The sequence below is a fragment of the Nannobrachium achirus genome (genome assembly GCF_963921795.1).
Source record: "Nannobrachium achirus genome assembly, chromosome: 2".
In the NCBI taxonomy this organism is placed as follows: Eukaryota; Metazoa; Chordata; class Actinopteri; order Myctophiformes; family Myctophidae; genus Nannobrachium; species Nannobrachium achirus.
This window is the reverse complement of record NC_137811.1, coordinates 68,651,084-68,678,941: the sequence shown is the minus strand read 5'-3', so window position 1 is coordinate 68,678,941 and position 27,858 is coordinate 68,651,084. Positions and strand designations below refer to the sequence as shown.

Genomic DNA, 27,858 nt, shown 5'->3' with positions numbered 1-27,858 from the left:
TGTCTCTCTCTCTCTCTCTGTCTGTCTCTCCCCCTCTCGCTCTCGCTCTCCCCCCCATCTCTCTGAGGCAAGATTGTGAATTGACCGTCCTCTCTCTCTCTCTCTCTCTCTCTCTCTCTCTCTCCCTCTCCCTCTCCCTCTCTCTCTCTCTCTCTCTCTCTCTCTCAGGCCCTATAAAACCCCTGGCCATGCAACAGCTGTGCACATCAGTTACAAGTGTTGGCTCAGCAACAGCAGGTGTGTGTGCGCGCACGTGTGTGTGTGTGAGTGAGTGAGTGTGTGTGTGAGGAGCGTGTGTGTGTAAGTGACAGATCACATCAGGGGTTTAGAAGCGTTTACTTTGTTCCATTTCACACAAACAGGATTATTCTTTCAATCAGTTTTCCAGAGGCTGAAGTCACCTGGGCTCAAAGAGCCGTCAGGCAGGTACAGAGAATGGACCAATCAGCTTTCATCCTGAGAACGACAGCGTTGCTGCTGCTGGTGGCGTGTGTGACAGGTGAGTCCAACAATCTATTAGAGCAGTGTTTCTCAAACTTTGAAATTTGAAGGTCTCCCCTTAACTTTGACAAAGTTACAGACTTGTGAGGTTCAATTTAGACCCCCATAAAGGAACCTAGAGAGCCTCTGAAATCCACTTTGAGAACCACTGATCTAGATCATTTAAATGGACCGTTAAATGTGCTTTGGTGTGTACAGTACAGTGATTGTGATGAATATAATGTTATGTCAGTGTAATCAATGAAGTTCATTATAGAGACCAAGTGTATTATGTCTTCTATTACTTTACTATTTGTATTTACCATAATCTTGTTGGGTTATGTCTAAATGATGTACTCTGTGAGCAACTTGACGACATGTATTCATGGGTTGCATTTGTAGTCCTAAACTGGCCATATTGAGGACCAACACAGGTGTTCAATTTGTCTGATTGGCATAGAACCAATGTTCTATGTTAATCAAAACACCTGTGTTGGTCCTCAAAATGGCTGGTGAAGGACTACAAATGCAACCCATGAATATGTAAACATTCTTGGTCAATAAAGTGACACAGTCAGTCTAATATAAATAGTTATTATATAGTAGTAGTGTAAGTACTGGAACAGTGAACAAAACTTGTGGAGTGCTAAAAATCACGTTTTATTGCTGTGGAAAAAAACTGCAATAAAACAGACATTAATGACTTAAGCCCCTATATTTGATTCTGAAATAGCAGATCTACAAGCTGACAAAGTGTCTCAGCACGATGCCTTGCCCTTGAAGTTGCGATATATGTTCTAGGATCACTACTCGCAACTGACCTAGCCTACTGAGCAAATGTTGCTCAAGCTCAAACTTAAGTCCAATTTTCCATTGTGAATTGACTGAGTCACGAGTCAAGAAAAAAATAATTGAAATCAAGATTAAGAAAACAGGACAACTGCACCTGGTCTCTGAGTGCAGTATATCACCAGTTAATATCAATACTGTATGAATGAATATACATTTATTGCCAATGAATATATTAATAGGTACTTATATAGTATAGGCTATCAACATAATGTAAGTATATATGTACAGTGTCAACAGGCTTCAGCAGCATCTAGGTAGTCTTTCAACAGTCAATAAACAATGAATATATGAATTTATTATCACATCAGAAACAACTGCATGTCCAAAATGGTTACTTGTCAGGGAGTGAACAACTGTGTTGAAATGAATCAAATGGATGTGTCTTGTATTTCTCTGTATTTTGTTCCCTGGCCTGGTTTTCTATGTTCAGCTGTATCTCATTTGTAATCACCACTTGTGTGTATAGTCTTGTCCCCCAGTTAAGTCCTTGTTTGTCTTGTGTCACATGTTTGAGTATTATTGTCCGACTTTATTTTTATTTCATCCAAAGCGGTTCACAAGCACTGGGTCAGGATCCATTTGTGGGTCGCGGACACATCTTGCCTACATTTTGTTTTTAATAATTATTATTTCAAAACATTCCCACCAAAAAACTATTCAGTCATGAATAAAAAAGCAATGATTTTTCTAAGTAGGCCTAATTTCATTAATAAACAATAAAAGAAAAATCCAAGAAATTCCATAAATTAGAAAACTTAATGTCCAAGAAGTAGTGAAAACAGCCAATCTACAAGCTCACAACGTGGCGCAAAGCGACGCATTGTGAACATATTTTGAGATGGGGGTCCACAGCCAAATACATAGGCTAATCATTTTGGGGGTCCGTGACATGACAAAGTTTGAGAACCGCTGATATAGGCCGATTCTACAAATGTCTTCTAAATCCTAACAGTTTTCTGAAAAACAAAACGCATTTGCTATATCAGGGGTTCTCAAACTTTGTCATGTCAAAATGATATGTGTTTGGCCGCGGACCCCCATCTCAAAATACTTTGTTCCCGGGGACCCCCAGAAGCAAATATTTGAGTTAAAAAATGCTTACACGTGGCAACCACACTTGCAATCTCCCAGAGTTGCGTGGTGTGGTGCAGGGCAACCAGTCTAGATCAGGGGTTCCCAAACTTCTTTGTCTCAGGGCACCCCATCAATATTCTTTTAATCCGAGGCACCCCTACATTATAATTTTCACTCCCAGCACCTTATATTTATAGCATATCGTTGTTGTCGGGTGGAAACCTTGTATGTCCAAAACCGTTCGTTTTGTATTTATCATCTATAAAATGTACTAAACTAGTGAAAACAGCAGATCTACAAGCACAGTGCTTGTAGATCGGCTGTTTTCACTAGTTTTGTGCGACAGTCTTGTATGATGCAGCAGGGCTTTGCTTTACCAAAAGACGTAAACATTTGAAACTTGGAGATACGAGGTTTCTGCCCGACAGCGACGATATTTTAGTGATTATGTTGCGAGGAAAACGTTGAGATAATTTTGGTTAAAATGATACTAAATATTTTTTCAAGTGTCCAAATAAATTCCAAATATTATCAAATTATCTCAAGGGCACCCCTGGACTGCCGTCGCGGCACCCCAGGGTGCCCCGTCAGCCACTTTGAAAACCCCTGGTCTAGATAGTACTTGTTTCGAGATGTTGAGACCTGCTGTCTCCTAGTATCAAAACAGGCCGTCCTACCAGCTCGTGGTGAGAACAGAAAATAAAACGCAATATAATCTGTGGAAAGTTTCTGTTCGACGCAGAGACATGCGTAAGTCTGTCCGTCAACTAGTAATCTTTGACAGGCATCTGTCACGGTTCTGTAGCGTACATCCTAGCAGTCCGAGGCATGCGTGAGTCAAAAGATGGAATCGGTATAATCCCAAAAGAACGGACGTTGCCAAAGTCAAAGCAGGAATCAGTAATCCCGTGAGGGCAGAGAAGACAGTGCAGGTCTTGATCTCTCAAGCAATTGCTTGTGGAGGCTGAAGGCTGCTGGCACAAAGCACGTCCAAGTCACTGTGTGCTGTGCCAGGGAGGAAAGACTCTGTGGCTCACAGAGGGGATGGGAGGGGTTTGTGGGCAGGGACATGCTGGGCCCCTGATTCAGCCCGGGAAAAAGAGTTGGAGAGGCCCTCATTGCGTGCTATAGAGAGAGATCTCTCTATATAGCGCTGCTGCTACTCAAAGATTTGCCATTTCGGATCATGACAAGTGACAAGGCAGTGGGCCAATTACATGAGTTATATTTCGTCGTTGTCGGGTGGAAACCTTGTATGTCCAAAACCGTTTGTTTTGTATTTATCATTTTAAAAACGATTTAAACTAGTGAAGCGTTGTGTGCTTGTAGATCTGCTGTTTTCACTACTTTTGTGCGACGGCCTTGTATGATGAAGCAGGGCTTTGCTTTGCGAAAAAATCTACAAATTTGAAACTTGGAAATACAAGGTTTCTGCCCGACAGTGACGATTTACTTTGTTGGCCACCCAGCCCCCAAAATGGAAAGAAGGCAGACATTTTATTTTTATATTTTTCCTAATGGCCGGCCTGGACCGGCCGGGAATGAACCGGCCGTTCGGGAGTTGTCCCGATTTTCCGAATGGCCACCACGTCCCTGTTTGTGGGAGCAATCATCCTCCCCTCCACAAAATAAATGCATGAACATTATTTGTTCAGCTTGTTCACCCATTTAGGGCTGCAAAGGTGTATTACTGTGCTTGAAAACACATTCCATGTTGGTACACTGCTCTCATGACTGTACTGGCACTTCCAGAGCAAAGATGCTGTACAGTAGGCTATAAGTCTATAGTCTGTTCATTGTGTTATATGTTGCAGGCTACAGTGTTCAAGCTGTTGATGAGGTTTGGAAAGATGTGCTGGCATTTTTAAAATGGCAAATCTGAGGCATTTTTGGAAGTATTTGATTCAACCACGCAGCCAATGATGTATCTCTGTCCAAAATGTTTAAGAGCTGGTCACAGTTGATACCGTATGTCTAAACATGTCCCTTTTGAAATGGATATAGAATAATGCATACTGCATACTTAGCTTGGTCCAAAAAGGATCCAAAATGACTGACTTAGCATATACTGTAGAAATGATTGGAATGTTGGACAAGGTGGATGAAGTGGATTTGCTAGGAGTTGCAAAAATATTATGTTCTCCTCTCCTCTCCTCTCCTCTCCTCTCCTCTCCTCTCCTCTCCTCTCCCAGATGCTAAAGTAGACATCATTGGCAACCAAGATGTGGCAGTGGGAGACGAAACCCTTTTGTTGTGTAAAGGTAAGTAACAACTGAACTGAAACGCTATAGAGGAATTTGGACTAGAATCAGAGCAGACTTTGTGTTATGATATTCTATTTTAAGATCATTACATATTGTTCAGATGAATGTATCTTCTCTGTATCTTGTCATAAAGAACCAGATTTGATAGAGTGAAGAAGAAAGAAATCGATCCCAGTGCATGACGGAGGACAACTTCACGATAAATTTAAATCTCCACAATAAGATTTTTGTGACTGGATTTTTTTCTATGGTGAAAGAGATGCAAATGCCCTCTTTCCATGCCATACCTGAAGGCAGCATTCAAGAGAATTGCCTTGTCCAAACTCTCCTGAACTTGAATGCCGCGTCTTATGTTCAAACTAGAAATACTGTTCCTACGAAACAGAGCGGGCTCGCATGGAACACCATGTATGGGCACAAAGATCTACCCTTTGGTCATTGGCTAAGGCTAAACTTGACCTACAGTATAAAGATAACATACTGGTCTTGCCTTTCAGCGAGCACACAATAATCACCCTCTCTGTGTAGAAATCTATGCCGTTACTCCACTTCTCCAGTATTCTCTTGATTATGCTTAGTTTAGTGTGGTATCAAGAAATGAAAATAGCCAACCTCTAAGCTCACCACGCGTCGCGCTGTGAGGCGTTGTGAGCTTGGAGGTCTGCTATTTTCACCTTGCCTGGTTAATAAACCAGACTCTATCACACACTTCGTTTTGGGAAGAGAGTCTGGAATTTCGGGGAGAGATTCTTTTTCTGGGGGGCGGGCTAAAGCCTATTGACATAATGTTAGGGGCGGTTTAAAAAAATGTCAAGGTGACTTGCTCTTAATTGCTCCCTTTGAACTTCAAAAGGGTTGTAAACCGCAGTAATTGATTGAGCAATACAAGTGTCAATAGCTCGTTAGTGTTCTCTCTAATCAATGAAACATCAAAGACAACTACCTCTTTGATGCCTGTCATAGAGGGGAGGGGGAGGGGGGAATGTTTTTGTGTCCACACAGCCTACAGCCCTGATTGGCTAACCCTTTCTGGTGGCTGGTGGAAATGGATTCTCAATTGTGAGGCTCCAGACCACACTACACCACGGGGTGGTGTTGTGCGGTCTGGTTTATTAACCAGGCTAATTTTCACCATTAGAAATGTCAGCCTCTGCCTCTCTAACATTCTCTGCATGCCCCTGTCCTCCAGTGAACACGGAGGGGGAGATCTCGTGGCAGAAGGACAGGGAGGACGTGGACACGGACGAGGTGGAGGTCATCAAGGTGGACGAGTCGTCGTCCACGCTGCACATCCCCAAAATCAAAATGTCCGACGCCGGGAAGTACACCTGTCACATTGATTTCGAAGGCGGACACAGCGATGAGGCGACCATGGCGTTATTCGTGTACGGTGAGCGTGAACCCGATTCTGTCCACAACAAAGTACATTTACTCAAGTAGGCTACTGTACTTAAGTACAATTTTAGGTATTTTTTTTTTTTACTTTGCTGGAGTATTTCCAATTTTCAGTATTTTTTCTTCTAACTCTACCACATCTCAAGTATTGTTGGCTACTTTTTACTCCACGCCAATTATTTGAAAACTTGAGTTACTACTAGTATAGTTACTTTGTAGATTTTGATTATTATTACAAAACATGCATTAACCGCTTCAGCACTTTATACATCTCGGCCATATGAAAATAGTCGATCTACAAGCATCGCGACGCACTGTGAGCTTGTAGATCTGCTATTTTCAAAGGTTTTTAATACATTGTATACATTTGAAAACTTTTGAAATGGGACAATCTGCATAAAGAGTACCTTTGGCACTTTAAGTACATTTTGATACCATATATACCGGTACTTGAATTCCGGACTTTTACTTGTAACAGATTATTTGAATTTCTACATTGCAGTATTGATACTTTCACTTGTGACTCACACAATGTGAGTAGGCTACTCTTTCCACCGCTGACTACATGCCTGTTTTCAGTGGTGTAAAGTAACTAAGTACATTTACTTAAGTACTGTACTTAATTTAAGTACAGTTTTGAGGTGTTTGTACTTTACTTGAGTATTTCCAGTTTTCAGTACTTTTACTTCAACTCCACGACATCTCGGATCCAAATATTGAACTTTTACTCCACTACAATTATGTGAAAACACTAGTTACTAGTTACTTTGCAGATATAAATGATTATATTATAAAACATACATTAATGCACTTTAGCCCTATTCTATACCGTGGCTATTTGAAAATAGCCGATCTACAAGCTCACAACGCGCCGCGATGCGACACGTTGTGAGCTTGTAGATTGGCTATTTTCAAACATTTTGTACTTTTACTTTTGGTACTTTAAGTACATTTTGATGCCAATACTTTCATACTCTTACTCAAGTACATTTTGAATTCTGGACATTTACTTGTAACGGAGTACATCTACATTGCTGTATTGATACTTTTACTTAAGTATACAATGTGAGTACTTTTTACAACACTGCCTGTTTGAGACACGATACACACAGACACAATCGATGTGCCTAACCCCTCCGTTGTCTGTGTGCTTCCAGAGGGCCCGTCGTTCGGCAGCACCCAGCGCTACCATGAGTTCCTGCTGGGTCAGGATGGAGTGGTTCCCTGCCTGGTGTCTGGCCAGCCCGCCGTGGAGGTTCAGTGGTTCCGGGACCACTGGGAGGTCCCCTCTAACGGCGGTAGGAACAGGGGTGTAAAGCAGTGGTTCGCTGTCGAGGTGTGAACTTCAGGGGGTTGATGCATGCCCGTGCGTGTGAGAGGCGTGTGACACTGGTCAGAAAAGATACGGGACGCGTGACCGAAGAATCCGTGTCAGTTGCTGAAAGTTGGGGTCCCATTAAATTAGCTATACAGGATAAAACACACCAAAATAAATATGCTTTAAAGGGGAAGACCACCCATTTTCAATATTTAACTATGTCATTAATATACCTTAGAGGAGTTGTGTGGAAATAGAAAAAAAGTCCCCCCCCTTCTGTGTTGCCTAGAACTGGAAGATTGATTTTGGGGTTTGTATAGTAAAGTACAATGTGTGATGTCATCAAGTTGTACTTTACAATACAAACCCCAAAATCAATCCTCCAGTTCTAGGCAACACAGAAGGGGGGGGGGGGGGGACTTTTTTTCTATTTCCACACAACTCCTCTAAGGTATATTAATGACATAGTTCATAGCATGTGAGGGGTCAAACTAGGGGTTTTTCATGATTCTGAATCCATTGCAAGCATTTGTTTTGCATAAAAAACATTCCTTGGGGTGAAGGTGGCTCCCACAAAACTGTGAAAAGTGATGACTCATCACTAAACCATAGTTTTGTCGGGCCATTTGTTGGCCAAGGAATGTTTTTTGTGCAAAACAAATGCTTGCAATGGATTCAGAATCATGAAAAACCCCTAGTTTGACCCCTCACATGCTACTTAAAGCATTTTTATTTTGGTGTGTTTTATCCTGTATAGTTAATTTAATGGGACCCCAACTTTCAGCAACTGACACGGATTCTCCTAGGGAAACTGAATTTCAGTCTTTGTGGGATGTGTTACTAGACACCTTTACAAACACATTGGAGAAGATTTTTTTTTTTGGTAAGGAATTTATTCCAGGATATGACACTATTTCTGAAGATATTCCCTTCTTATTTCTCTCTCTCTCTCGGTCTGTCTGTCTGTCTCCACCCAGAGGGTCGACGGGTTTATCAGGCGTCTGATAACTCTCTTCGCATCAGGGAGGCAGCCAGAAACGACACAGGCAGCTACAAGTGTCAGGCCAAGATCAAAGGGAGACCCGTCTCTAAGCTGCTCCCCATCTCTGTGGTCATCAATGGTAAGTTTCCTTTCATCTATTTCGACAGTAACCAGAGCACTGCTTCATTAGTACCTGAACACACTATAATGCCTCAACACGTACCTCATACCAGAACACACTCTTTCATGTCAGAACAACTGAACCATACACTTTCAGAGACATGCTGTGTTGAGCAGACAATAGTGCAATGAATTGAATCCCAGCCAGAACCTTCTGATGACGTTATGATAACATCCTCCGGTGACTCCCTCCCGTGACGTTCAGAACTAGGCCAGATCACAGCCCATATGGGGATGATCATTACCATTATTATCATGACGTCATTACCAGGACGTCATATGGACTTTTTTGTTTGACAGGATTATTGTTATTGTTTGTAACGTAAGTTGAAATATGAGCATAGACCTATAAGGTTATATTCTGAGACATATCTGAATAGTTGTGGTTTGACTTGATCTGGCCGTTTTCGTGGGCAGGATTTATATTGATTGAACTCAGGTGATATTCTAGGCCAGATCTGACTAGTCATGGTTTGACTTGATCTGGCCCCAATCGAGACATCACTGATTGGTCCAGGTCCTGACCATGCTTGCTGGGCTATAATGAACCTCAATTCGTTTTTCTAAATTCTAATTCACTAATCCACCAATGACTGTTCAGATGGTCATGATGACCACACTTCTGATGTGTATGTGTCCTTCTGAACACCAAATGGCCTCTCCTCCCACGAAGCTACGGCCAACCTGAGTATCTTCTCAAGCATTGTTTGATTCCATAACCGAAGAGATTTTCCAACAACCACACCTTGTACTGTACTTACAAGCCCATTATAGACACTCTCAGTTATGCTTGCTTTCAAGGCCTTTCTGCTTGTGAGATGAGAACGGGCTGGGAAGTGCGACCTCAAGCAGGTCAGGCACGTGCACACATAGACATCAAAGGGGGCTTGAGCCCCTGCCCTTTTATCCGTCTGTAAAAAGTGCCCTTTCCAGACCATGAATGCAGTTTTTACTATAGTGAAAAGAAATGCAAATGCCCCTCTTTCCATGCCATACCTAAAGCCAGCATTCAAGAGTCCAAACTCTCCTGAACTTGAATGCAGCATCTTATGTTGAAGGAATCGCCTTCTCTGTATAGAAATCCATACGGTACGCCACATCTCCAGTGTTGACTTGATTATGCCGAGTTCAGTGTGGTGTGGATAAAGTAGCCAACCTCTGCTATATTCGATATTTTCACCAAAAGGCCCTTTTAGACATTTCAGCCCCTGCCTCTCTAACATTCTCTGTACGTCCCTGGACCTGCTGTCTGTCTTGATGAAGAAACGATGCTCCAGAGTGAATAAATTAATGTACTGTAAATGAATATAGCATGTGTGTGTGTACTAATATACATTGTGCATGGTTTCATACCTTATACGAATGGCTGTCTGCAGCTGCTCCAACGGTGCGTCTGCTGGAGGAGGAGATGACCGTGATGTCCGGGGCTTGGAACAACGTCTCCTTGCTGTGTTTGGTGGACGGTTTACCTCAGCCCAACATCACCTGGACCATGTAAGACACAAAACATGGCGCTATTATTATTCTAACCTCTTAACCCATTCAGAACGGGTACACATTATTGTGTATCATTATTTTATGCTTTAACTATTGAAAAATAGCAGATATACAAGCTCACGCTGCGAGCTTGTAGATCTGCTATTTTTGAAAAATCGCGAAAATTAGAATTTTGACCCGATTCTATAAGTGTCTTTTGAATCCTTCTAAGGTTTTTTGAAAAACCCATGTTTCTATGTCAGCAATCTGGCCAGCCATCGTCAAAGAAAAGGTCCTTTTCACTTAACTGGAGCTCAGCTAGTCTGTTCTTGAGAGACTACTATGTCAGTTGTTCTCAAACCTTTTCATGTGAAGGACCCCCAAAATGATATTTATTTGGCCACGGAACCCCTTCTCAAAATATTTAGTTCCAGGGACCCCCCAGAAGCAAAATTTGAGTTACAAACGTTCGCTTTGAAAATACATATTATTCAAAGATTTGCACACATTTTCACAACTTTTTCAAAAATAGCAGATCTACAAGCTCACAGCGCTGTGAGCTTGTAGATCTGCTATTTTTCACTGGTTAAAGCATTCAATAATTCTATAGGCCTAAAAACCCCATGTTGTTGAGAGCGGAGTCCCTCGGGGCTCTATTAAGTGCTCACTGTTCAGTTTTCTGTTATTGCGGGGGAAAGCTGTGGATCTGCTGTTTTCGGCAAAAACTTTCCCCGAGAAAGATTGCAGATCTTGCGTATGGCGATCCACTACTACTACTCGCCACATTCTATTCCCAAAATAAGGAAGCCTGGTTGAAAGTGGTTAGGAAAGGATTGCTATTCCTCATTTAAAACAAAAATATCCTTTAATTGATACTTTCCATTTGTATAACGCATAATAGAGCAGTGGGCGTGGTTAACTGGTGCCACTAAAAAATCTGTTCATTTCCTCATAGACTTTCACGAAAATATTCATAACAATTATGTTAAGCCTAGTTCACCAAGTCATCCAGGATGTCAGTGAATCATGACCATGAAACATTTGTTTCTGTGAAAAGAACATTTTGAAATGGCTAAACAAAGGGTACGTATTAAATGTATTTCAAATAATTAAATATTACAATATAAAAAAAAATATGTATATGTATATATTTTATATATATATATATATATATATATATATTTTTTTTTATATATATATATATATATATATATATATATTTATATATATAATATTTTAAATAGGATCAAAGGTTTTATGGTCATGATTCACTGCCATCCTGGATGGCTTGGTTCTAGGCTTAACATAATTGTTATAAATATTTTTGTAAAAGTCTATGGGGAAAATGAATGGGAGATTTTTAGTGGCACCAGTAAACCGCTTCTTCTGCAATGCTCTAGAAGTAGAATACCGGTAATATAAATAAACAACTACGGGGACAGAGAAAGGTGAAAGAACTGTTTGTTTGCGGTGAATTCTTCTGTATTGATATTTACACTACTGCTGCTGACTCAGTGCAACGTTAATGTAGCGTGCCATCCTGTCTGCTACGTGCGTGTGTGTGTGTGTGTGTGTGTGTGTGTGTGTGTGTGTGTGTGTGTGTGTGTATCTGGCTGGAGGATCGTGTATGAGAGACTTCCTGGTGATGTTCTTATCAGCTTAATGTCCAGTAGCGTCGCTCGTCTGCTTCCTCCTCTCCCCTCCTGACCTCCATATCAACTCATTGTTGTGTTTGACCCGGCCTAAACTGGACGGCCAGCGGTCCCCCAGGGCTGGACGCTAGGGCTCTGCTCCCCCCCCCCCCCCCCCCCCCCCACCCCTCCACACCAAATCTCTTCACTGGAAAATAGCCAGCAGCCAATGAGCAGGCATGCACATACACAATACACAATAGACATCAAAGGGGGCTTGAGCCCCTGCCCTTTTATCCTTTTATAAAAAGTGCCCTCTCCAGACCATGAATGCAGTTTTTACTATGGTGAAAGAAATGCAAATGCCCCCCTTTCCATGTCATACCTGAAGGCACCATTATAAGGCAGTATTGTCAAGTCCAAACTCTCCTGAACTTGAATGCAGCATATATGTTGATATAATTGCCTTCTGATATCAAGTATCAGGCAAGCCCCCCTCCCCACAAACTCAATTGTGATGTAAAATATTTATGGAATGAAAAAATGAAAGGTATATGAATATGTGAACGACAACTGACTGACTGATAATAAGGTATCTATTATACAGTGTATGGGTAAGGTATCTATTATGCAGTGTATGTGTAAGGTATCTATTATACAGTGTATGGGTAAGGTATCTATTATATTTATACAGTGTATGGGTGTTTATAATAAGGTATCTATTATACAGTGTATGGGTGTTTATAATAAGGTATCTATTATACAGTGTATGGGTGTTTATAATAAGGTATCTATTATACAGTGTATGGGTGTTTATAATAAGGTATCTATTATACAGTGTATGGGTGTTTATAATAAGGTATCTAGTATACAGTGTATGGGTGTTTATAATAAGGTATCTATTATACAGTGTATGGGTGTTTATAATAAGGTATCTATTATACAGTGTATGGGTGTTTATAATAAGGTATCTATTATACAGTGTATGGGTGTTTATAATAAGGTATCTAGTATACAGTGTATGGGTGTTTATAATAAGGTATCTATTATACAGTGTATGGGTGTTTATAATAAGGTATCTATTATACAGTGTATGGGTGTTGTTAATAAGGTATCTATTATACAGTGTATGGGTATTTCACTCTGCTCTGCTTCCCTTCTCTCTCAGGCCAGTGACCTTTGACCCCTCCCGCCACCAGTTCAACTCGGACCGCAGTGAGCTGACCATCCAGGCGGTGTCCAGGCGGGACTATGGAGAGTACGCCTGCACCGCCAAGAACAAGGTGGCTGAGGACAGCGCCACCATCAGGCTCCATGTCAACGGTTGGTCCTGCTTTTTATTCTGTGCCGGTGGTTGTGTGAGAGAAACAGAAACATACATACTGTGAAAACAGTAAACAGCTAATTCAAGCATGATTCTGACCACGATACTAACCATGATACTGGCCATGATACTGACCATGATACTGACCATGATACTGACCATGATACTGACCATGATACTGACATGATACTGACCATGATACTGACCATGATACTGGCCATGATACTGACCATTATACTGACATGGTACTGACCATGATACTGACATGGTACTGACCATGATACTGACCATGATACTGGCCATGAAACTGACCATGATACTGACATGATACTGACATGATACTGACCATGATACTGACATGATACTGACCATGATACTGACCATGATACTGGCCATGATACTGGCCATGATACTGACCATTATACTGACATGGTACTGACCATGATACTGACATGGTACTGACCATGATACTGACCATGATACCGACCATGATACTGATATGATACTGACCATGATACTGACCATGATACTGACATGATACTGACCATGATACCGGCCATGATACTGTCATGATACTGACCATGATACTGGCCATGATACTGACCATGATACTGGCCATGATACTGACCATTATACTGACACGATACTGACCATGATACTGACATGGTACTGACCATTATACTGACATGATACTGACCATTATACTGACATGATACTGACCATGATACTGGCCATGATACTGACATGGTACTGACCATGATACTGTCATGATACTGCCATGATACTGACCATGATACTGTCATGATACTGCCATGATACTGACCATGATACTGTCATGATACTGCCATGATACTGACCATGATACTGTCATGATACTGACATGATACTGTCATGATACTGACCATGATACTGACATGATACTGACCATGCTACTGTCATGATACTGTCATGATACTGACCATGATACTGACCATGATACTGACATGATACTGACCATGATACTGACCATGATACTGAAATGATAATGACATGATACTGACATGATACTGACCATGATACTGACATGGTACTGACATGATACTGACCATGATACTGACCATGATACTGACATGATACTGACCATGATACTGACATGGTACTGACATGATACTGACCATGATACTGTCATGTTACTGGCATGTTACTGACCATGATACTGACCATGATACTGACCATGATACTAACTATTATACTGACCATGACACTGAAAAACCAATAATGAAATTGTTTGTTTTTATGACTTACCTCCCCTTCAGGGGGAGGTAACAAACAAAAAGGATCACAGAACTTCACAGCACTGGTTCTGAAAAGGTTCTGGGTCACTCGCCTTCATAGCCAGTTTTACATTAAAATATACTGCTGTGTGTGGCAGAGCATCCAGAGGTGTTCCTGAACCAGGAGGAACAGAGCGTGGACAGAGGAAAGAGGCTGACCGTGGTCTGCAACGCTACGGGTCACCCCAAGCCTCAGCTACACTGGATCAACAAGCAGAGCGGAAACGGACAGACACTGGTTAGGACACATTTCAAAGTTTAAAACATACATATCTTGTCTGTTAAAGGAGTAGGTCACCCCCCAAATGTTTTTTTTCCCTAATGATTACTCATGCTATGGAGACTTGAGTTCAATAATATATTTAGCTTTTTGTCTCATTGCTAAGACAATAATTTGATTACAATAAATGTACCCCCTTTGATTCCGGATGGGGACCCGAATGCATTTGGGTCCCCATCCAGAATCAATGGGGATCAATTTATTATAATCGATTTTTTTGTCTTTGGAATGCGACAAATACAAAACAATATTATTGAATTCAAGTCCCAATGGGGTGAGTAATCATTCGAAAAAAAGTCATTTTGGGGGTGAACTACTCCTTTAATACTATAGTGTCAGTCCCGTCAATCAACTGGATAATAAAGCCCTACGGTCTGTCTACAATGTTATTTATGTGTGTGTGTGTGTGTGTGTGTGTGTGTGTGTGTGTGTGTGTGTGTGTGTGTGTGTGTGTGTGTGTGTGTGTGTGTGTGCGTGCGTGCGCGTGTGTGTGTGTGTGTGCGTGTGTGCGTGCGTGCGTGCCTGTGTCAGTATTCCACATCAGGCAGAGTGCGTGACGGTGTGCTGATGATTGATAATGTGGCGCCCTCCGATGGTGGCCTGTATTCCTGCATGGCCGTCAGTCCCTGTGGCAATGCTTCAAGGGATATCAGGCTGAAAAGTAAGACAACAGTTCATCATGATCGACCACTCACTCCCTCAGTCAATCAAACAACACAGGGTTGGATGTATAGGGGGTTCCATAGCCTCTGCTCAGGGGCATCACACCAAATTCTGGGCCCTGGGTACAAGGATTCACTGCGGGCTCCCCATGAATGTTAACTATTGAAAAATAGCAGATATACAAGCTCACAGCGCTGCGAGCTTGTATATCTGCAATTTTTTTTAAATCGGGACAATTTGTGCAAGAAACCTATGTCAAGGACCCCCAAGATGATATGTATTTGGCCACGGACCCCGATCTCAAAATATTTCGTTCCAGGGACCCCCAGAAGCAAAATTTGAGTTAGAAATGTTAGCTTAAAAAATACATACCGGTATATTCAAAGTTTTCCACACATTTTCACAACTTTTAAAAAATAGCAGATCTACAAGCTTGCAGCGCGGCACTCGGTGCCGCGCTGTGAGCTTGTATATCTGCTATTTTTCAATAGATAAAGTTATTAGGGCCCCTCCACCTTGGGCCCCAGTAACTCAGTCCCACTTTCCTACCCCTTGTGACGCCCCTGCCTCTGCTATTGAAGCTTCTGAGTCTGGTCATTCAGCTTTATGGCCGGTGGGGGTTATGTTTTATCACTGCTTCTGATGAGACTGAATTAAATACAGTCAATTGCATGCATACATGGGACATGTAGACCGTCTGATATGGTTGTTGATGTTCATGACGTGTGATAATAAATTATTATCACAATTCAACAATCACCCTGGCATCTCTATTTTGGGAAAATGTTCCAACATTTGTGAACTTTTAAAGTTTTTAATTCATAGAAGAGTTATAAGCGTTGCATCAATCCTGACGTGTTGTGACTGTGAGCTTGTAAATCTGCTAACATAGCTAAAAGGTTGTCTATTTTTACAAATTGTTACAAAGAAGTCAGCGACAGTTGGCGGCAAATAGCCGCACCGAGTGCTGCGCTGCAAGCTTGTAGATCTGCTATTTTTGAAAAATCGTGACATTTTTGCTAATCACGTGTTCTTCTCTCCTCTCAGCTCAGCCAGCGAGTCCCGACGCCATGTCCGTCTCTCCTGGACCCACGTCTGTCCACTTCTCCCTCCAGACCCCGCCCATGAGCGGAGGAACACCAATCACAGGCTACGCCCTGCATGCCAGGCAGGGCCCGGACGACAAATGGGCGGAGACCGTGGTGCCAGCCTCAGGTTGTTTAAGTATAGGCCTTAAAGCACTAGTTCACCCAACACATTTCACATTTTCTATCGGCAACAGATAGACACGCCATGAAGCCATGAACAGTGGAGATTTTTGGTTTTTGTCGCATTCCTGAGACAGTACTTTGATGAGCAGGTCATTGGTCAATAGGAGACTCAGTGGTAGGATACTCTGTCGTTCATCAAATGATTGGCTTAGGAATGCAATAAAAACAACCAATGAAGCAATCTGATTGGTTGAAATACACACAGAGAAATAAAGGGCCGATTTTGTACCTTAAAAGGTACAAAGGCTTCGTCGCTGGGGGCGTACCCTCGCTGGGTACAGAATTGTACCTTTAACACTGGTACATTATTGTACCTTCTTGTTTGTACCTTATAAGGACCATTTCTGTACCCCGAGTGACAATATTGTACCTTCTTGTTTTTACCTCTAAATCATTTATGTACCCCTATAGTGACAACATTGTACCTTCTTGTTTGTACCTTTAAACCATTTCTGTACCCCCAGTGGAAATTTTGTACCTTCTTGGAAACCTTTTTACAGGTTGTAAAAAGCAACATGTAGATCTTCTTCAAACACAAAATAAAACCCAGTCAGATCTGCAATAAAACATTTATTAAAACTGTAAAAAAAAAAAACATGAGGTCACACCCTCCAACAAGTTATCCATTCACTGTAGTATAGAATGAAAATAAAGAATAATATATTTACATTTCTAAAAGCGCACATAAACAAGTAATTCCTTCTTTGAACAAATGAGACAACTCACAGAAAGGCAAACAAGTTAAGGAGCAGTTGGATTGATGTCAAAAGTCCAATGCAGAAGGTCTAAAGCAGTAAGTATCCATGAGGAACTGATGGCTGGAATGCAGCAACATGACAATCTGGCAGGGAACAAAGAACAAGTATAAGTAGTGAATGGATTGTTCTAAATCTTAAAATACAGAAAGAAAAAACATTATTTATTTATGTTTTGCACATACTTATGCTCAAACATAAATCCTAAACAAGTCAGAAGTTAATTCACACAAATGCTAACTTTATACTTCTGCCTTCAAGCCTAAAGTTACCTTTAAATGAATTCCAGTGTGAAGCAGGCTTGATCCTTGAATAGCAGTTTGTAATGTGCTGCAGCCTTGTGTTACTGTAAGGAATACAAATACAATCAGAGCCAATATTAAGTCACTCTTACCTAATTACTTAAAAATACAAACAAATGTTATACAGGCATAAATAGTGTGCACTTTGAAGTTCAAAACAGCACATCCATGAGGAACAGAACAGTATCTATACCAGACAGTCTGGCTCTTAGCAAGCAGAACAATTTTAACTTTACACATATCCAATAAATACTTCCAATTTTGAGTAGGCCTACATGCAATGTAGAGTAGATAAAGTCACCTGTAAACACAGTTGGGATGTCTGGAAGGCCATCTTAATCCTCCAACTTGACTGTACTTTGCAGTGCTGAATACTGGTTTTCTGGCATACCCACACGGACTCCACTGGTGTGAATCTCCAGATATTTTCTCTAGATTGCAGCACATTAACAAATAAACATTAAGAAATATCCCTGAATGGCAATGAGGGACAAGTGTTTTCCCTGCTGCTTGAAATGTTTATTTACCTGACAGGTCTTCAGAGCAGGTCTCGTAGGGCCACTGCCTTTTTGTGCATTCATATCTAGATGTGCTCTGGAGCACATCCAGAACAGGGCTCTGGCATTATCATCCAATGATCCACCTGGGTAGAAGGAAATATGGTATAAAAGAAGCAAAACAGGGTGTCACACAAATAGGGGTGGATACACTGCTTAAAATGGATTAGTTGAATAACTGAGAAAAGATTTTGAGAGCATAAAATATACCTTTGGTTTTGAAAGTACATAAACAATCTATGCATATGTAGTGCAGCATTCCATTCAAGTCATCCAAGAATCTCCTGCTTCTCCTCCTGCTTCCTTGCACAAGCCCTGGTAAAGATAATGACAAAATAACAAACACATTAACCAGCCAGTATTAATATAAGCAGTGGTTTTGTACCTTCACACCTTTAAAGGGACATTTATGTACCCAGCGTGGCAACATTGTACCTTATTGATCTGTGCAACTCTAAAAGAACATGTCTGTACATGTCTGAGTGGCTACTTTATACTTACCCTCCACTACATTTAACAAGGAAATGCTATACTTTTAAGTTAATTCATTTATGTGAACCACCTATTTTAGTGTACAACTATTCACTCTTTGGGATAATGTCAAATGTATGCCAAGATGCCCTTACATTTAGTTAGTTATTCATTCCAACCTGCTAACTCCAACCTGATAACATAAGCTGCTAGCAGCTGACCTTTCAAACAGCTAGCACTAAACAACACTTGAGATTAAAGGTTTGACCAATTTGGAAGAAAATAAAACACAGAGAGTTTTTCTCACCTTTGCCTTGCAGTCTTCCACACCTTTCAGATTTCACAGGACTTTGAGGAAAAAATAGATAATTCAAATGTTCCATGTCAGCCATGTAGCTCTTGGCTCCAGACTCCAGTCCAGCAAGCAGTTAGCTGGCAGCATGATTGATGTTGAGTCACAGTCAGAATAACTTCTAGTTGTAAGTGCTTCTTACTCCAATGAGTACATTTTATGACTAATCTCAAGGTACAGTATAGGCTAAACATGTTTGCTCTCTAAGCAAAAGATAAATCTCTCACTGTCTTTTCCCTCACAAACTACATCTGACTGTTGCATTTCCCCCCATAAACTGTAGCTCCTCCTCTTGGTCAAAAGGGTACAAATATGTACCTTAAGTGGCCAACAATGATTTTGTACCTTTTAAAATTCAATAAAGGTCCACAGTTGTCACCATAAGGGCCATTTAAGTACCTTCTACCAATCACAGGGTACTTTTATGACAAATGGACCTTTTAGGGTACAGAAACGTACCCTTATTTCTCTGTGTGTAGGACACTACCTAATCAAACAAAGATATCAGCTGCGCTGGTCACGAAAGAGCGCAAACTATGCTGGCGGCTAGGCTAGCAGTTTTCATGTGAAGTTAAGGGACATAGTTGCTAAATGTGGCATTAAAAATGACAAATTCCTATCAAATATATTTCTTTTTATATATATAATCGCAATATTACACTCGAGTTACTGGGTTAAGTGATTATTGAACCTTCTGCGCTATACCTACGGACACTCGCCCTTGCTTCGGGATTGTGCCTGCGGCAACGCAGGCGGTACGATAATCACGTTAACCCACACCCTCTCGTGTAATAAAGTCATTTTTTTTGGTGCACTTCATCCAACATTGTTTTCTTTCTTTCTGTGTGTGTGTGTGTGTGTGTGTGTGTGTGTGTGTGTGTGTGCGCGTGCGTGCGTGCGTGCGTTGCCTGCGTGCGTGCGTGCGTGCGTGCGTGCGTTGCCTGCGTGCGTGCGTGCGTGTGTGCGTGCGTGCGTGTGTGCGTGTGTCATATTAGACCCGCTGGTCATCACTGGCCTCAGACCGTACACGTCCTACATGGTGCGGCTGGCTGCCATCAACACTGTGGGGGTGGGGCTGTTCTCACAAGTACACACCGTTCTCACACAGGGCATACGTGAGTATACTGTACGCACACTGCCACACACACTGAAGCAGGGACGTGCTGGGCCCCTGATTCAGCCCAGGAAAAAGAGTTGGAGAGGCCCTCATTGCGCGCTATAGAGAGAGAGATCTCTCTATAGCGCTGCTGCTACTCAAAGATTTGCCATTTCAGATTATGACAAGTGACAAGCCAGTGGGCCAATTGCATGAGTTATATTTCGTCGTTGTCGGGTGGAAACCTTGTATGTCCAAAACCGTTTGTTTTGTATTTATCATTTTAAAAATGATTTAAACTAGTGAAAACAGCCGATCTACAAGCACACAACGCCTCGCACCGCGAGGCGTTGTGTGCTTGTAGATCTGCTGTTTTCACTACTTTTGTGCAAACAGTTTAATTTGTACTTTTGTGCAAACAGTAGATTTTTTTCCTAATGGCCGGCCTGGACCGGCCGGGAATGAACCAGCCGTTCGGGAGTTGTCCCGCTTTTCCCAATGGCCAGCACGTCCCTGCACTGAAGTACAACTAACACACCGTCACGTCTTAAAATAATGGCCTGTGTTGTCTTTTGAGGAAAAGTGCTGTTTATGCCTAAATTTTTGCCTTCATGACATGACCTAACCTAGGCCTGTCACCAGTAAAATTGTCTAATCGCAATTATTTTGTCACGATCACAACTATTTTGTCATAATCGGTTCCATGTTGAGCTTGTAGATCGTCTATTTCCACTATCAATGTTCTTTTCACTATCAATTGAGATACTTCACTGCCCTACAAAGGCAGAATGCAGTAACTACGAACAAAAAATGGACTGATAAATGGGTTTGTTTCAACTGGTTAGCCAAATGAGATAAAAGCATACGAGTGATATTACACTGATTGTGTTCTTGAGGTAAATCCCCCAATATCATAAAGGCTAATTTGACCTTTGGGATACACAAATAAGTTGATGTGTCCAAAAATGTAGTTATTGCACTCTGGCAGTATACTGTAGGCCATTATTTTAAGAAGGTGACAACGTAGGCCATTATTTTAAGAAGGTGACGACACACTACTAACACACAGGGCGGCGGTGGCCTCAGGAGGTAGAGAGCAACCTGAAAGGTTCTCGGTTCGATCCCCGGGTTCCCTCTGTGTTAGTGTGGAAGTGCTCTTGAGCAAGACCCTTAACCCCTTGACTGCTCCTGATGAGCAGGTTGCTGCCTTGCATGGTTCCCTCTACCGGTCGGTGGTGTGAATGTGATGCACTTTGGATAAGGGCACTATATATAAATGCACTGTTTACCTATTGCAATACACACTAGGGCATTAACGACTTGTGATTTTTGCAAGTCGACTCGACTCAGTAAAAAGTTGAGTTGAAGTCGACTTTATTGTTTGATGACGTCATCACATCACACACAACCCCCCAATTATTTTAGGGGGTCCCCAGATGATTAACTTAATGTGCAACATTGTTTTCTCACTCAACTGTTAACAAACCAACATAAAGTTTAAGTACATAGAGGGTATCTTCACATTTCTAAAGTGCTAATTTAAGGACTTTTAACTGTTCTGCCGCCGTTGACAGTCCTCACCGTCATTGAAAGGGTTAATACCATGGCGCCGTTGACGGTGAGGACTGTGAATCTTACTGTATATACAGTAAAGATATTATTACTTACTTAATGTCGCTCCGGTCCCGCTCGCATCGGTAATGTCGGCGATTTGTTTACAACGCACGTTGGGCGTGCACGCGAAGTGAAGCTCCTCAATGTTAAGTCAATGGAGAGGCCCATAAAGAAACTTCATTTAAACAAAATAGCCATTTTGAGACATTTTGCAGCAGATCTAAATGTAAACAAGGCACAAGGCAGGGCGCAGCCATCTTCATCTTCTTGTCCCACACTGTCATGTGACTAGATGACGTAATCGTTGCCGTCAAGTGATAATCCAAAAAAACAAAAACAACCCCCTTCCAGCCCTTCAAAATAATAGCGGCGGCCTATGGAGGAAACCGCGTGGCACCGAGGCACCAAGCAACCTTCACTAATTGTGTTAATACCTCTAAAATGACAAATTAAACATTGTCCAAATTGTCAAATATATAGAGGCAGAAATTGTGAAAATAGACGATCTACATGCTCACAACGCCTCGCGATGCGAGGCGTTGTGAGCATGTAGATCTGCTATTTTCACAATAGAACCATGTTATACCAAATATAACATCGTCAGGGTGGGGGTCCCCTGTTAAAATATTATTATTCTGGGGGTCGCGGCCTGAAAAGGTTGAGAACCACTGTAATATTGGATCATTGATTCATTCTGTCCTTGACAAGCAATCCTACTGTTTGAATGCTGTACTACAGACACACACATGGAGCAAAAATAATTATAGAAAAAAATACAAAGGATTTTCTTTTTTTTTTCAACTTCAACTTTCGACTTTCTCTGGTGGGAGTCGACTTGTGTAATGAAGTCGACTTGTCGACTTTTTCGTTAATGCCCTAATACACATTAACCGCACTGTGATACCCACTACAATTCTGAAGTCCTGATTTATATTTTTTTAAATCTCCCATTGAAAAAATGTAATCGTCTCTGTCGAGTGTAAACCTCATATATCCAAAACTGTTACTTTTCAGGATTCAAATAATTCAGGCTTGAGGAAGGTCTCATGACTGAAAATGATGCTCTAATACATTATTTTCTTGAACTTGCAAGTGGCAAGATATTACACGTAGCTATAATAATTTATTAGAGAAACGTCTAAAGATTCATCCTACTACTTGTGCTGTCTTCTTGCCTTCACACCTGCTTGTGCGGAAGTTGTGCCGTCGAGCTTGTGGATCTGCAACTTTTGATAACTTTTGCGTGGCGTTGTAGTATGATCAAGTAGAGCATTAATTTACAAAAAATAAAATAAAATAAAATAAAACACAAAACGTTAAAATATTTTCTTTTCTGCCAGACAGCAACAAAATGAGTCCAGATATTTTACTCATCTGGTTACGAAGCATCAACTGATGGTGAAAAGGTACTAATTTAACCAAAGAGTAAGAAAATAAAGGGCTGCCTACAAATGGACTACAGTTTTGACATCAGGACTTATACTCAATACACACTAACACAAACCACCAATACACACACATGCATGCTACTACTACACAGCACTACTCACTCTCAAACACAAGGTGATAGAGAAAGTGTGTGTGTCCGTGTGTGTGCGTGGTGTGTGTGTGTGTGTGTGTGTGTGTGTGTGTGTGTGTGTGTGTGTGTGTGTGTGTGTGTTTTAAGTGTGTGTGCTTGCTTTTTCCACTCATCTGCTCTTATTCATCAATTTGCTAAATCATCTGCCATCGTGTCCATCGTGTCCCCATGCACTCGATGCCCACTCACGCTGCTGATGACATCATTCATTCTGCTGACATGACTTTCACAGAAGGTAAAGTATGCATATTCATCCATCAATCAATCAATGAATCAATCACTCAGTCAATCACAGTCATATATCCTCTGTAGCGTTTTGCAGGTATTGTATTGTATTGTATTGTATTGTATTGTATTGTTAAGTGTTGCTACACTCAGGCCACTCAATCAATCAATCAATCAATTAATCAATTAATCAATTAATCAGTAAGTCAGTCAGTCAATCAGACGGTCAGTCAGAATCAGTCAGACGGTCAGTCACTCAGATTTGATCAACACATCACATGATCCTAGCAAAGACTCTGTTGTCAGCTCAGATCTGTTGCCACCCGCCTCTTGTATTTATTGTACAAAAGGATTACTCAACTCATCCGGTTCCTCATGCTTCTTCAACATGTTTCATTCCATTTTCAATAAAAAACAAACTTACTAGCATCACACATACCGCCTCTAAAGTCAATCTCTTTCCAACACTCCAACTCCACTCGACCCTCAATCTTCACTTCACATTATTGCCATCTCTGGATGGAGATACTGTATAGAACTTTGAGATGGGAAACACTTTGGAGTGTCGTCCACTCCACCATTGCAGCAAACGGCCTTGCTGACATGTGTGTTAGGAAGTATGGATGCATAGGAAATTATAGCCATTGCTAGCTTGTATCAGTTGTATGATGTGTTGCTATGTTTCTCATGTGCTTCCAGAGTGTGTTAAACAACCTGTGAAAACTATTATCCTTCTAGGACGACAAAGTCTACTCTAATCTAATCTAAGCTAACCTAATCGAATCAAATCTAACAAACATCAAACAAAGATGCCCATCAGGAGGTGAAGCAGCTAGCCTAGTTCCAGACCCTGAATCGCTAGCCACCCCTTTACATTTTTGTTTTGGCGATTCAGGGGTCTAGAATCGCTCTCATTGAAGAGGCCTTCCTCGTTCGAAAATCCGTACAGCGAATCAGTGCGTGAAATGCGATTGTATCGATCTCGCTATGAAACACCAGTAGCAGGCATGTTATGTTGTGTTTGATTACTAGTTCGTAGTGCTATTCTGCCTGTTTCTTTGGTTAGCAAGTAGCACTAGCAAGCAACAGGCTAGCCACTAGCCAGCCACACATAACAACACTACGTCATGTGTTGGTCAGACAGTGAACCAATTGCAGAAGACTGCCTCTTTGGCAACGCCCATCCCAGCAATCGCCCTGGGTGGGAGCGACCTCAGACTGAATAATGGAGTGAAACGAAATGTCAATTCAGGCTGAGTGTCAGGCTATGAAGCAGCTGCATTACCATGGATATTTTGGGATATGTGTCTCTAATGGTGTTCCCCACGTCCTTCCTCTCCTCTGTCCCGTCTCTCTGTCCGTCTGTCTGTCCCCAGGTGAACCAGACAGTCCTGTGCTGTCCCTGGAGGACATGAAGGTAGACAAGAACTCCTTCTCTCTCCCACTCAGACAGCTGGACAACGGAGGCTCTCCCCTGACACACTACAACATCCGATACAAGGTGTGTACGACTGTACGTGCGTGCGTGCATCTGTGCGCAGTGGTAAAGTAGAATTCAGATGTTTACTTAAGTTGACATACTCTGCTCGAAGTTTGGTACTCTGAATGAACTTGAATGAAAGTACAAAAGCACTGGCATGAAAATCTACTTAAAAGGAGTAGTTCAGGGGGCACGGTGGCGCAGTGGTTAGCGCTTCGCCTCACAGCTAGAACGTCCTGGGTTCGATTCCCGCCGGGGGACGCTGTGGGTATTGGGGGCGTGTTTCTCCCTCCGCGTCATCAGCGCCCACACCCACACCCTAGGTGGGGTCGGCGATAGGGCCTTTCTGTGTGGAGTTTGCATGTTCTCCCCGTGTCTCCTAGGGTTGATACCCTCACAAAAACATGCAGGAATCCTGGTCTCAATAATGCCTCCCCCTGGCCAGCCGGGGCGCTTGATGGAGGGGAAAGGAATTGGTTGGAATAACGTGTTCCTTCCACGCGCTACGTCCATCCCGGGGAAATCCCCCATGTAAGGTGAAAAGAAACAACTTGGAAGTTGGACTACTCATGCATTGAAGGAAGCACGAGGTCAGTCCGTTGTCTCCCCAGGCGCGGCAGAGGGAGAGCAGAGCCAAGGATTACATAGGCAATTGTCACTGGTGGAAAATAGGTTGCAAAATCGTGGGATAAAAATTATAAAAATTAAAAGGAGTAGTTCACCCAAAAGGTTATCGGAGACTCTGCCCATCATCAAATTACTGGCTCAGGGATGGAACAAAAACAAAAAAACATCTCCATGAGTTCAAGGCTTCATGGGGTGTGTAATTGATATAAAATGAGTAATTGTTTGGGTGAGCAATTCATTTAAAGTTCCAATTATGCAGAAATGGTCGAAATGCAATAGGGCTGAAGTGGGTAATGCTCTTAGTTTTCAAATAATTGGAGTAAAAAGTACAATACTTGTCTCTGAGATGCAGTGGAGTAGAAGTGAAAGTATTGAATATTGGAAGTACTCCAGTAAAGTAAAAAAATACCTCAAAAGTGTAATTAAATACAATACAAATTTAATTAGTTACTTTCCACCACTGCAGTGTGCGACTGTGTGAGTGTCTGTATGATGCTGCAGCATATCGTCATTGTCGGGCGAAAACCTTGTATGTCCAAAACCGTTCATTTTGCATTTTTCATTTTAAAAATGATTTAAACTAGTGAAAACAGCCGATCGCGGTGAGGCGTTGTGTGCTTGTAGATATGCAGTTTTCACTACTTTTGTGCGACGGCCTTGTATGATGAAGCAGGGCTTTACTTCGCGAAAGAACATACAAATTTGAAACTTGGAGATACGAGGTTTCCACACAACAACGACGATATTGCCTCATTGCTTCTCTATCCCTCCTTTGCACTCTCTCTCTCTCTCTCTCTCTCTCTCTCTCTCTGCTCTCCATTTCCAGGACAAAGAGGGTGATGAGTGGAGAGAGAAGGAGCTCTCACCAGACGCCACCTCCGTGTCTCTGCCAGGGCTGGTGTTCGGTACAGACTACCAGCTGGAAGTGTCAGCGGTCAACACCAACGGTTCATCCAGTCCTGCCAAGGCCAACTTCACAGTGGGACCAGCACCGGGTACCAAGATTTACAATCACTTTCATTTGAACCTCTAATGGTGTGAACCTTTCTTCACAATCACTTCTATTGGCCAGTTGAACTTGGGAGAACATAGGAGGGTCAATTTGCCAGATAGATAGATAGATAGATAGATAGATAGATAGATAGATAGATAGATAGATAGATAGATAGATAGATAGATTACAGATTAGAACTGAGAATTCACCCTTTGTCAAGTCCTAGCTGTCTCGTTGTCCCGCCCCTCTTCACACCCATTGGTTACTGTATCTTGGTGGGACACTCGGTGGGACACTCCATCCACTCCTATTTGAATTCAGTGGCTTCGTATTGTTATTCTGTTGTTCAATTCTAATTTCAAACTTTTTGGGGGGTGAAATGTCAATATACGGAATATTATTTACTTACATCAATTATTCCTATACGCTATGGAATAAGATGGTTAGTGAAGTCTCTCTCTCTCTCTCTCTCTCTCTCTCTCTCTCTCTCTCTCTCTCTCTCTCTCTCTCTCCCCAGTGAAGGCTAGTATCACCAAAGGGGGCGTGGTGGCAGTCGTCATGGTGATCTTCCTGTTGATCCTGATAGCGGTGGACGCCACCTGTTGCTATAGGAACCGCTGCGGTCTCCTCATGTTCATCTACGCCAAGCTGTTTGGACCCAAAATGCCCGGCCTCAAGTCTCTGGAAGAGAGCGAAGTAGCTACTAACGGGTATGTGTGTGTGTGATGTGTGTGCGTGCGTGCGTGCGTGTGAGTGTGCAACTGTGCATGCATGTGTGTGAGTGAAACGATATTATAAAAATAAAAACTGAAAGTGTATTGTCTGCTTACAAAAATCACTAAAAGTAACTAAAATCTTTGAGAAAAAGTTAAGGTTAGGGATTTAGTCTTTGTCAATTTATTACATACATAAGACTAATATTTTAGTTCTTCCATCTTCCATTTGTTTAACAGTGCCAGACCAGTTTTACAAGTGAATATTTATTTCAATACTTTTTCTGACCTTTTTGAATGTCACCCTGATAAAAAACTAACACTAAAACTAATAAAAACATAACTAAAACTAACATTAAAAGTTAATAAAAATGTTACTATAAACAAATAAAAACACAACTAAAACGAAGCATTATTCTCTCACAAAATAAAAACCTCACTAAACTAGCAACCCCGGTTAAGCTAACTGATGCAAAATGACAACTAATGAAAATCTAAACATCAATTTTCTTACTCTTTGGGCCTTATTCTTGCCAGGGCCTTACCCCATATGTCTAAACTTCTTTGCCTTGTTTTGAAGGTCACCCTGA

At 41.7% G+C, this 27,858-nt stretch overlaps 1 protein-coding gene across 1 annotated transcript; it reads left to right on the top strand.

Moving 5' to 3' along the window:
* Window positions 1–435: 435 nt before the first annotated feature.
* On the top strand, window positions 436–27,858 carry ncam3 (neural cell adhesion molecule 3; the record flags this gene model as incomplete). The annotated part of the gene is made up of 14 exons (XM_080743920.1): window positions 436–499; window positions 4,599–4,667; window positions 5,860–6,060; window positions 7,223–7,363; window positions 8,361–8,504; window positions 9,922–10,039; window positions 12,821–12,975; window positions 14,388–14,527; window positions 16,285–16,447; window positions 19,936–20,055; window positions 24,831–24,967; window positions 26,388–26,556; window positions 27,073–27,265; window positions 27,849–27,858. The coding sequence occupies 14 exons, from the start codon at window positions 436–438 to the stop codon at window positions 27,856–27,858; spliced, it is 1,824 nt and encodes a 607-aa protein (XP_080600046.1).